Raw genomic sequence first — 12,441 nt, 5'->3', positions numbered from 1 at the left:
GCCCAAAAACCTAAAACCAGTGGGAACTCACGGTTGCTACATCCTTTTTTTACTTACAGTCTGTGGTTTAGCCTCATCATTTATCATCATTTATGTGTAATCTCACTGACAGACCAACAGACTCTTTGGAGGAGGCAATTCTCTTTAATAACTGACAGTTTTAAATCTTACAGTAAAGCGACTTTAAAAGTTAAAACTCAGGTAGCTACAAAGTGCAAAATCACTCAGCTGAAATCCTGAAAACATGAAAAACTTCACTTTATTCAAAGCAGTTTTTGCACCGACACAAATTCTATTAAAAAGGGAAAAGACTGAGCAAGAAAACTGTATCAAAACAGCTGGGAAGCATCAGCATCACAACAGATCACAGTGAGCCCTGAGAAGCACCTCTTCATGGGCGTCTGCATAGAGGTCAAAGGTCGTACACTAACAGGGAGCATTGCTTCCGGTATTTCACCCTCATCGCTCCTTCCTTTTTTTGTCTTTAATTTAAAACTCTAAATTCATAGAAACATAGAAATCTCTCTTTAAATAAAAGCAAATGTTTGAGATTCATTTTTAAATAAAGTCAACAAAAAAAAAAAAAAAAAAAAAAAAAAAGAGGAAATGAGGAGGTGTGAATGTTCATAGCCGCCACACAGAGGAGGAGACACACAGGACTGTACATTAGTGTTGCACGTGTAAAGTCACATCAAGAAGACCGCCAAGTCTTCAGAATCCTCTCCTGAGAAGCTCCGCCCCTTCTCCCTTCTCATTGGATGACGCAGAGCTCAGTGCTGGACTGATTGTGAGGCTCCTGCCCCCCCTCAGCGTCTCTAGGACTCCGGCCGTGCTCCTGCGCCGCCCCCTCCTGATCGTACAACCCTGGCGGCTCTAGGCTCTGCCGCAGCTCCATCAGCAGCTCCTTCCCGTCACTCGAAGGCAGGTTTCCAAGGAAGTACTGTGGCGCCAGCTCCACAAGCCTATGAGGAATCACGACAGGCGTCAACAGAGATGCTTAAAGGTGATAATAATTAGCACTAAGTGACAACAGCGTCTCAAAACACGACTCTTTTACGCCCTCATCCTTCACAGGCTGCTCGAGGCAGCTGAGAGCGTTGTGGAGGGTCTGATTTTTAAGTTAGATTATAATCTGCTCAGACACTGGGATTAAAAATGTTTTTCACTTTAAGTTGTATGAAGCCACTTTTTTACTACATTGCAGCCAATTTGCAGCTTTAACTCACATCTGTGGGTGGACGTCAGAGGCGATGCGAATGCAGTTGTCGCGGGAGATGGTGAACTCGTGATAGAGGACCCAGCTGGGGGGGTCGGGCCGCGGCTGTCGACACAGGTAAGAGGAGAAGGGGTGAAGGTGAGCCACGTGGCGGTGAGTTAGCAGGAGGTAGTTACCGGAGCCGTCCACATCGTGAGCCACCTGAGGAGGAGGAGTCAGTGTTACACAAATTCACCAAGATGAAGAGCAGAAATATGGGTAAAAATATTTTTAAAATGAGGAGTTTACTTTGAGGAAGAAGCCTGAGATGAGAGCCCGCTTGATGTTCGTGCAGTTGTCTTGGCATCCGAAAGTGGGAGGAGAAACGGGAAGCTCTATCCGCTGCATCACCTCCAGCAGCTGCGCCCTGATCACCACAGCCAATCGCAGGGCGGCGTGACAGAGGAAGTTCGTCGTGCACCAGGCCTCATCCTGATTGTCTGCAGTGATCACACACAGGCCGGCCAGCAATCAGAGGAACCAGCAGAAGCAGTTATTGAATTTCAGGACTTGTACCCAGAAAACAGTGAAGATGTTTTGGGGTTTTTTTTCCCTTTAGGCTTCAACTTGATAAATGTCAAATACAGCATGGAAACGGGTCCACGGGCTGTTCTGTTAAATTTCTGTTTAATGGAAAAAAGTTGCCTAAAGCTTCTGAAAAATATTGCACCATCACTGCTGAGCACAGTACATCTGTGATGAAGGTTAAGTGTACGTACGCTCCAAGAAGGCATTATATATATTGATGAGAGTCATGTGATCTCCCTCTGTGTGCATCAGAGGCCTCCAGTGTGTGACGGCAGCCTCCTCTCTGCTGGGCTCTGCAGTGACGAAGCAGGAAGGAGCTGCAACAAGAAAACACAAAGATCAGATCAAATGTTCTTTATTAAAAAAAGAGTCAATGTAGAACGAATGTCTCTCATCGGGCTTCACTTCCTGTAATGCTTGCTTACCCGTGAGCATCGCGGCTATCGTGAGCAGCTCGTCGACACAGTCGTACTCGCAGGCGGCGATCAGGGCTTTCGCCAGCGACGGCTCCAAGGGCAGCTCTGACATTATGATGCCGACCTCCGACAGGTTTCCGTCGTCGTCCAGCGCTGCCAGATAGTCCAGGTCCTCCAGGGCCTGCATCAGGGCCTCAGGGGCTGGGGGGAGGGGCAGAGAGAGGAGGGTATGAGGGTAAATCCAAACTACTACCAGTTTGGACTGTCTCCTTAGCATGGGTACAAACGTGTACCTCCTTCACTGTGTGCTCTGTGGCACAGAGGAGGTTTGCAAAAAGTCACCTGGTCTGTCCAGGAACTTGCACTGCCCCATGTCAGCAATATCCAGCCTCTTCAGCAGCAGCACCAGGTGGCTGAGGTTCTCCTCCATCACACCTGGACAGTGAGCCTCCGCCATCCCCTCTTCATACAGGGACTGGGAGTACAGACGTAGGCACAGGCCTAAAAAGTGAGAGAAGTCACACAGTTAACAGCCATGGTGAAACACTGCAGGTGTTAAAGGTATTTTCTGTAAACTCCTGTTTAAAAATAGTTCAAATCCTCCCAGAATTATCCAAAGCAGCCAGCAGAGTGTGAAGAAAGATACAGAGCTAGGCCGCTGCCTGTCCATGTAATACCAAACTTTACCATAAGATGGCAGCATGCAGTCTGCCGAGAGGAACTGCACTATAACTACATGGACGACCCTGTTTTACACCTCACAGTCACCTAAAGTTAAAACCATTTAATCCCCGCTGTATTCTGCTCGTGTTTAATGGTCTTCTTTTACTTCTGTAAAACCATCACTGATACATTTATGCTATCATCTACTGAAAGGTTTTGGAAGTTACTGTTTGTCCCTAAATCCTGCACTGAGCTTATTTTGGGGAAAAATAAAAGTTAGAATTTGTCGCTCCCTTTGCTTTTAATCAGTTGGTAAAATTACATCTAAACTAAATCTCAGTGAGCTGCTGTCACTAAATCAATTTCAGGCCATTTAAAGTTACCCGGCAGCTGTTCAGCTTGATTATCACTGTTCAGCCTGGAGCGACTGTAAAAATGAGCTGTTCTGCTGCCTTAAAATGGTAGATACTGCAATACACCCAATCATCAAGCACTTAGTGACAGTGGAAAGGAAAAACTTCCTTTTAACACGAAGAAGCCTCCAGCAGAATCAGGCTCAGGTAGGGGCTGCACCTGCTGCGACCAGCTGGAGGTGCGAATATGTGCAAACTTAAAATGAGATCAACGGTCACTTCAGACTCTCACCACCAAAGTTGAGAAACCAGCAGGTGACATCATGGCAGCCATGGACATCTTTTATTTACAGTCTATGGGAAATACCAATGGAGTTTTATCTTTCAGTCTTTGAGCTGTGATTAGCTCAGTCAGTGCTTCATAACTCTTCAGCAAACTGTTAACCCTCAGGAAGCATTTGTGTGGGAGTGAAACCTGAACAGATGGCGTACCTGGAAGGTGGCTGTTCACCCTCTGAGTGCGCATGTCGGCCTGGTGTTTGCTGATCGTCCTCAGAACCTGAGAGTTCGCTCTTATTTGTGGATTATAAACCTGCCACAGAACATGAATTAAATTCAAGCTCAAAAACAGGCCTGAATATGCGTAAAGCTTATTAAGTGATAATAAAAAGAGTACTTTTACATGAAATATTGCTGTTGATACAAAAACAAACTCACATTTTTTAGTTGGAGCCCCATGTCGATGACGTAGCGAATTCCGGGCAGTGAGAAGGACGCCTCTGCAAGTGCATCGGTGAGGATGACTTTCCTTTTTTTGCCCACACCTCCAGCTCCCAGTGCCGAGCTGTCCTCAGAGCTGCTGTCCTCCCTCAGAGTGGACGCATCAGGGTCGGACTCGTAGATCCGCTGTGTAAGCCCACCCAGTCCGGCATGGAGGGGGAGGAGTCGCAGAGCGCCGAGCTGAGGACTCAAAGCTACACACTCCTTCTCCAGCAGGGCGGCGCACTCTTCTATTTCCTGTTTAACAGAGAGGAGACAGGACATGATCAAATCCACTGTGAGGGTGTGATTCAGGGGACACGTTTTCATCACCAGGCTGAAAAAGCACCAACAGCTGCAGTTCCCCTGATGTCCACTGGGGCTACAGCAGTGAGGCCCCATACTCTCCCGTGTTAAAGTGCCTGACATTAAAGCAGAAATAAACATTTACAACCTGATACGTAACCGGTTTTGCCTCCATTGCCGATTTCCTCTTGTTTGTGCTGTTGGTTCCTTTTGGGGCATTTCTCTAAAAATAAAACAGCTTCCACAAACAAACAAGCACAAAAAACCCTCACCTAGCTTGTGCTCTGTGAGGTTAAATGATGCTCCTGCCAAAGTTTGATGGTTTTAGCTCTCTGATAGAAGACAAAGAAGTCAAAATATTCTAAATAAAGAGCACACTTAACAGAGTGAATGTTTTTAGGTGGCCTGCTGTCACCTGCAGCTGTCCTTCTCTTCTAGCGTTGCTTCTCCAAACTGATGAAGAGCTGATTGTCACTTAGTGGCAATTTAAAAAGAACTTGACAGTGTTCCACTCCAGGTAATCCTAACTAAACCACCCTCGAGGGAGACAAGGCCTCAACAGTGAGTGAAGGAGCAGGAGGTGTGGTGATGTTGACACAAAGGGAGTTTAAATGAGAGTCTAAAGTGAAGGTCAATATGTACAGAAAGCACATGAGGGATTTCTGCATATTTGTAGTTTCATTTGAGCTGAGACATCAGACACCTGCAAAGCCCCAGACGCCTCTCAGGCGGAGCTGACCTTATTTCACTGCTCTGCAGGACAAAGGTGGTGAAACTCTACAGCTCAGAATAAAGAATGAAGATCGGTTTGGGTAATTTGCTTTGTGTTAAAGTGTAAAAACTAAACACTGTGTTAAAGGAATAAGATCAGGGGTCATTGTACCAACAGGCCCAGGCGTTGTTTACTTTGTTTGAAACAGAGATAGCTCAGTGGTGGTTCCATGATTGGAAGGTCGGGGGATCGAATCCACCGAACCCTGAGGTACCCCTGAGCAAGGTACCGTTTCCGCACACTGCTCCCCGAGTGCTGGATTGGTGGCTGCCCACTGCTTCACTGAGTGAATGGGTTAAATGCAGAGGACTAATTTCCTATGGCATTAATATAGTGTACATTATTATTAAATCAGTCTTTGGTTTAGTTTTTGTTAAATGATTCATGCTTTCCTTCATTAGAGGTTGTATTTAAATAATTTTCATGCCTGCTGATGTGGAGATTAATTTTTAAAGATATTCTGTCACAAAAAACCTCGGAGGATCTACTTTCATCTCCGTGGCTGTTTACTCGTGTACCTGTGCACTGGCCAGAAACACCATCACGTCTCCTTCCTCTCCTCTCCGGTGCAGATCCAGCACCATGTGACAGGCGATGGCGGTGGGTTCCTTCCCCGCCGAAAGCTCCCTGTACAGTGTCTCCACCTCCGCGTTCACAGCCTTCCTTTCCACTGCTCCACCCTCTTCCTCCTGGTCTCCATTAGCAGGCTCTGAGGGGAGGTTGTCCAAGGAGAGGTGAGGGACAGAGGGTCCCAGGAAGGTGGCGAGCCGAGGGGCGAGAGTGGGGTGACTGAGGAGGACCACTCTGAAGTTGTCGGGCCTTTGGCGGCAGACGTCGCACAGCAGGCCAAGCAGCACGTCTGTGGGCACTGTGCGCTCCTGGAGCTCGTCCAAGACCACGACGCCGTACTGATGCAGCAGGGGGTCTGACATCATTTCCTCCAGCAGCAGCGTGTCGCTGACAAACCTGCGGAGAGGGCATCAAAACAGGACACGTGGATCAATCTCAGAGGAAACTAAAGGTGTACAGAGAATAAGAATTGATGGTGAGGCTGTGGGCAGAAGAAAGGCAGAGAATATTTTCATCCAGAACCAAAGAAATCCAGAGATGCAGAAGTTTAGACTTTAACATGGATCAAATGTTTCATGCAGGTTTGTTTCAGAGACTTTTCAACGAATAACAAAAAGGAATAATTTGATACTTGCTTCCTTGTTGTGAGTTAAATGAGAACAGGGAACGAGCTGCAGTAGCTCCGTTCAAAGCAATCCTTATTTATCTTTTATCGAGCCTTTATGTAACCACTCGGTTCATCTAACTGAAACGAGCCATTTCAGCTCCCGTCTTTTTAAGACCCCCCTGATTGATCACCTTCTGGAAGCCTGCAGAGGGGCATCATCCAATGCTTATAAGATATACTGCCTGTACCTCCTGGATTAGAGTATAAACGTGTTATGAAGTGATGGCAGCTGATCTTGAAAGCAGAAGAAAGACAATATCTAGTGTAAATATTGAAGCAAAGATTCAGAGCAGTCTAAGGTTTACCGCAGATTAATTACTTTTACTTACGATTACCTAATTGTTTGATACTGACAACAAGAAGCAGTGCTGCTCTGTTCTATGCACTGTGTGCCTCATTTTTTAAATAACATTATAATTCACAATAAAAAGCATTTATATTAAAAATATATTTTTAAGATAAAGGTACAAGAGAGAGTAAAGGAGAAATTTCAGAGTAATCTGAATACTTTTTATTTGCCACTACAGAAATGAAATTACTTTGAAAACAGCGTAAGATTTCAAAACGATCTAACCTGAGCATGGTGTCAGGCGTGCAGCCGTCATCGTTGGGCACTCTGTAGCCGACCTCCAGACCCAGGCTGAGGTCCATCTCATCGGCCACGCGCAGGGCCAGACTCACCGCCGCCACCGAGTGAGGCTGCGAGCAGCACACGAGGCCATGAGAGAACTCGTAGGAGAGCGCATACTCCACGCACCACTGAGGAACCTGCAGTGAGCACATGGGAGGACAGAGGTCACACAATGTTTTTAGACTTAATAAAGTTCTTCAAAGCCTATAATTCACACTATACTTGCGCAACATCATGAGGTTTTGGATGGACTGCTGTCATTTGGCTGTAAGCATTCAAATTCTGAGTGCTGCTTGTGATTGGTTCTCTTGCCTTCGTCTGCTAGTCAAGTCTGCTCACTGAGCCTGCCATGCCTGCGACCAGACAACCACCGCCATGCTGCATGACCTCAGACACCACAAGAAACCAGTGCACAAGTCCCAAAACCTGCACATGAACTATGTTTAGTCGTCTTCAAAAGGTGCAGAAACCAGTGGGTGACATCACCATGGCTACATTCATCCCTTATTAATGGCAATAAATAAACTGCCAACAAGTGTCATCCACGCATTACCAAAGAGAACAAGCTGGGCCTTAAATGGAGCTTAAATCCATATTTAATCAAAGCTTTTATTTGATCTTAAGAGGAGGAGGGGGAAGCTGATGGGGACCCAAACTAAGAATAAAGAATTAAATACAAAATAAGCAAAATATTCAGACCCAGAATAGACAAAAATGTACCCTTATGACACGTTTTTGTTCTTCTAAATTAAACCTTGAAGAGGAAATCAGGACTCATCAACACTGAGTAAAAACAGAAGAAATTACTGACATACAGCGAGCACACTGAGGGGCAAAGGTCAAAGTGATAACAGATATGTGACCCAGATTCAGGTTAATAAACAGACAGCGCAGATAAAGGCTGTAACACAAAAAGAAAGACAAAGTGATGGTATCACAGAAAACAGCCGATCAACAGAGACCGAAGCAACGAGCACATAAAGACTCACAGAGAGGAGGAGGAGGAGGAGGTGGTGCTGGAAATGAGATCTGTGGGTGTTTCAGGACGAAATGAGCGTTCAGGTTACAGCACAGCACTGTGAATCTATCACATTGGTTTAATGGTGTCATTCATTAGCCTGTGGGTGGATGTAACTATGGAGCAGGCATATAGATAACCAGATTGTCCCTGAGAAACAGACCCGGCACAGAAACCACCTCCAGGCCTGCAGTTCCTCTGATGTCCACTTGAGGCTGGCTCCACACACACGAGTCATGTTAAAAGACCGGGTGTCAGACTGGACACATACAGCTCAGTCTGATCTTAAATGAGTGAGACCAGTAAAACCACCATAAAGCACACAGGCTTCTAAACCAGCAAAACTCAAAACACAGTTTGAATTTACAAAGAAAAGACCAAAAATCAAGCCAAGTGTAAGATAAAGAGGGATTATTTTGATGCAAGTCATGCAAAGCGTCTCTAGTAGAGTCCAAGAATGAAAATATGGATTAGGAAATTTTCTAAATGGGAGCAACTGGGAGGCAGTCACAGATCTGACTGGCTTTGTTACATTTTCCAAAAAAAACAAACAAAAAAAACGTTTTCCTGCCTGTGGTTACCTGCGTGCTTTTCCCAGACCCACTGGGCGCGCTCAGTAGGACCATGTTGTGGCTCTCGAGGTGCTCCAGCAGACTCTGCCTGAGTTGCCACACTGGAAAGCGCTGCCTCTCCTCCAGCAGGGCATAGTATCGCGAAGAAAAGGGCAAACCATCATAAGGGTTCACCTCCAGGTCTCCCAGTCCTTCATCCTCACCGCCTCGACTTCCTCCATCTTCTTCATCGTCCAGATCCCCGCTTAAGAGGGAAGACACGGACAGTGAGTCCAGAGCTGTGGAGGGCCGAAGTTGGGAGGCAGAGGCAGTGGATGGCTTTGCTGCCATCGGTGATGACATCATCAGCAGGTTATCTGAGATTCCTTAGATTACCTGCAGAGAAAAAAAAAAAAAAAAAAAAAAACAACTAAAGGTCACAACGAGCAAAGTTCACCAATTCCTGCAAAACCAGAGAGGAAGAGTCTGAGGGCCCAGACTACTTCCTGAGACTTCACAGGAACCAGCATGTTTGGTATGTAGCTGAGGAATGTGCGTCTCCGCCCAGACGCCACCGTGGTCATCAGACAGCTGCAGCACACACCCGCTGGGTGCCTGCTGCTCGGCTCACTTATTAATGTGTGAGGAAGCCAGAGAAGCAGATAAAAGCACAAGAAGAGGGAAAACACTGAGGTAGGGATGTGCAGCGAGAGTTCAATTTTTGATCTATTTTTAGATCATGATCACGCCTAATTTCTCCAGCGGTCCTCAGGGTTTGACTCAGTTCAGTGGGAACTGCGAGGTGTCTTTATGTAAACAGCAAAAAGTACTCTGCATGGCCAAAAACATCCAAACACACACAAACCAAAACCAAAACCAGCAGGTGGAAGTTAAACAGATGACAGAGGCCGTCTACAGATTTTGCTTCATGTGCCACACCCTCCTCCACCTCCCTTTCCCTCCTGCTGACCTGCGCCTCTCCCTGAGCGTCTCCTTTTTGTGTTTGTGTGGTTTCAGGTGTGCCGGAGTCAGACCAGAAGCACACCGGATGACAGCAGCTCCATAATCAAATACTCAGCCCTGCCAAATGTGCTGGCGCCAAGCCAAATTTATCCACCTGTGCTGCTTTTCAGCACTCGGCCTTTGTTGCTGGTTTCCCAGCATTCATCCTTTTCTATGTCTTCTTTACAGTCTCCAGATATGCTGCTAATAAGCCTCCCTTCCCACTCCACACTAACCCCCCTAATCCTGCTCCCATCTATCCAGACAGCACATCAATAGATTTTATTTAAGCCTCTCTGCAGCTTGAGGACATGTTTTTCGATATGTACTGCATTATTAATTATCATTAAAAACTCCTCGATTATGTTAAGGTGACAAAAACTACTCAGACCGCCTGGATACTCCTGCTCCGTAGCCCACCCACTTCTGTTTACGAGGAGCAACCAATCAGAAGTGGACTGTATAAGATGAAGGAGGATTATTTTTTAATTTGAAGCATGCTAAGCTACTCATATGCTCAATACATAGCTTGAAATGAGCAGAATGGATCTGTTTTTAATGAAAGATGAGAAACAGAAGCAGGTCATTCATGTCGATGTCTGCTTCCTTGCTCTATTCAGCTACTGAAAACTGTTTGGTTGGATGTGGCTGGTCTGAACCCATCATATCAGCCTCTGGCAGAGGGGATATTCCTAACATGCCATCTCAGTCACACAGAAGCTCCACCCACTTCTGCCAATAATTTAAAAGCCCTATTAAAGAGAGAATAGCTAAATAAGACCATTATATAATAAAGATGGTTTATTTTGAAGTGTGACTCATGCAAAGCTATTCAGTTCAGTCCAGAAATAAAAAGTTTGGAGCAGAATAAGTGGAGGGGATTATCTAATATGAATCACTCATGGGTGGAGCCACCACCAGGTTCAGGTGTTAATGAAAACCACTGATTAGATTTGGATGACAAACAAAAGACCTTCTCTTGTGACTCTACAGCAGAGACAGTGGAGTCTCTGTTTAGGAGAAACTCGGGTTTAAAAACAGCCTCTGAGAAATAAGCCTGTATCAGGGTGATGTGGCACCGTTCTGACCCTTAACCTTAATAAGCCTGTCGAGTCTATTTAAGCAGACTAATGTCACAGCAGTCAGCCGCCCGCTCCTCTTTTCTTATCTCTGAGAGCCATTTTAATGCCAACGGGTCACCTGACTTGGCCGAGAGGGAGGAAAGCCATCACAGGTACGCCTTCTTACCTGAGAGACATACCGGTCGACAGGTGAAGAAGCCCCGCTGAACCAGCCCGCCCTCCGCTCCTCCTGTTGTTGTTGTTGCTGTCGGTTCAGAAAAAAAGCCGGCTTCACGTACCGGACAGCAGCGAGACAGAGACCGGGACAGACATCCGCTCACCGGCCCTCTCCGTGAATCCTCCCCGGGCCCGCTGATCTCTTCACTGCTGACAAAGATAACGATAAAGACGGAGGAGGAGGCGTCTGCGTTAGCTGCCAGCCGCCATGTTGGCACGTCGAGCTGTCAAAGCTCGTGTTGCTTTGAGGAAACCTCGGAGAGTTCAGAGCGTGGCAGAGAGGCGTTCAAGGAACAAGTTCGACATTTTTACTTGAGTAAAGACAGCCCAGTTAATATTTTCTTCCATTTTCCCCTCCCACATTCCCTTTTATTTGTTTGTTTTTTACTTATGAAGAAATTAAAATTATGTGTATTATTTGGACATCAAGGTCAGCAGTTCTGTGGCGCGACCCCGAGACATAACCACGGTAATACAAGAAGAATTAAGATTGTTAAAAACAAATGAATAAAATAAAATACAAAAAGTGTACAATGTCACACATAAAATGAATAAATATTTAAATAAATAAAAACTTTTTTCCCTGTCTCCTTTGGATCTTTAGCCATCAGAATTGTTGCCTGAAGGCCAAGAAAGATGCCAAGTGGATTTACTTTACCAATTGGATCATCATGGCCTTGCCATATTGGTCAATTTGAGTGACCTTTATTATAATTCTATATTTATTTGATTTGATTTTCAGTTGTTACAGACATGACGGGGAGAAAGAATGAAAGAAAGAGATGGAGAGAAAGAAAAATAGAGGGGAGAAGAGATGGTGAGAAAGGGGGAAGAAAAAAAAAGAAAAACAAACAAAACACCTGGATCACCTGTATGGAGATAAGAAAAAACAGAAGAGAAAACAAACAAGAAAGAGCAACATAATAAATACAACATCATCACAATAAAGTAGCTAACGGTAGATACTAAATATTACATGTTATTGTGCAGTACGCAAGATCGAGAGCGCACAATGTGCTTTGAGGTAGCAGCCAAGAAAGGTGTAGTTTGTGTCTGTGAACACCTGTGTGCACACCTGTGTGGATCAGCACGTTTGTATTCAAAAGGTTTCTCCATGTAACGATCTGCTAGGGAGTGTGGGGAGCCATAGCCCCGCCCCTCAGGGCATGAAGCAGGTATGGAGGAGATTCAGGCCCCAGAATGTGAATGAATGTTAGTTTTGATGTTTGATGAGTAAGCTTTAAAAAAATTCTTTATGTAATTTTATATTCATGTGTCTGTATTTCATATATTTCTGTATTTTCATAATTAATAGTTTAGATTGATTTATTTCAGTATGTATACACTGAATGTTATCTGTTTTAAATGTATTTTAACAATAATTTGTTTAATTCTGTATTTTTTGTGTTGATTATTTATGAAGATTTATTTTTAAATATTTATTTCTTCATTTATTATGGCATGATGCAAGTATTTATTCCTGTATCTGTATTTTAAAATTTGCTGTACTACACTGATATTTATCTAATATAAAGTATATCTATAGCCACATCCAGTAAGCAGTTTAATTAACTAATTTATTTATATTTTTGCACATATGTATTCCTATATTTTTATATTTATTTCTAAATCTTTATATTTCATTAATGAAA

The 12,441-nt window shown here is 44.7% G+C and overlaps 1 protein-coding gene across 1 annotated transcript; it reads right to left on the bottom strand.

The window, feature by feature from the left end:
- Positions 1–47: 47 nt before the first annotated feature.
- dqx1 (DEAQ box RNA-dependent ATPase 1) lies at positions 48–11,079 on the bottom strand. Its single transcript, XM_040000518.1, has 12 exons — positions 10,740–11,079; positions 8,520–8,885; positions 6,864–7,057; positions 5,571–6,018; positions 3,933–4,232; positions 3,708–3,807; positions 2,542–2,700; positions 2,209–2,400; positions 1,975–2,100; positions 1,505–1,695; positions 1,227–1,417; positions 48–962 (listed from the first exon to the last, which is right to left on the bottom strand). The coding sequence occupies exons 2-12, from the start codon at positions 8,853–8,855 to the stop codon at positions 752–754; spliced, it is 2,448 nt and encodes an 815-aa protein (XP_039856452.1). The 5' UTR covers positions 8,856–8,885; positions 10,740–11,079; the 3' UTR covers positions 48–751.
- Between the last annotated feature and the right edge of the window lie 1,362 nt (positions 11,080–12,441).

The sequence above is a fragment of the Simochromis diagramma genome, unplaced genomic scaffold (assembly GCF_900408965.1).
Source record: "Simochromis diagramma unplaced genomic scaffold, fSimDia1.1 OVJJ01000596.1, whole genome shotgun sequence".
NCBI lineage: Eukaryota > Metazoa > Chordata > Actinopteri > Cichliformes > Cichlidae > Simochromis > Simochromis diagramma.
Note: the sequence above shows the minus strand (reverse complement) of the source record. Positions and strands in the feature narration are given on the sequence as shown.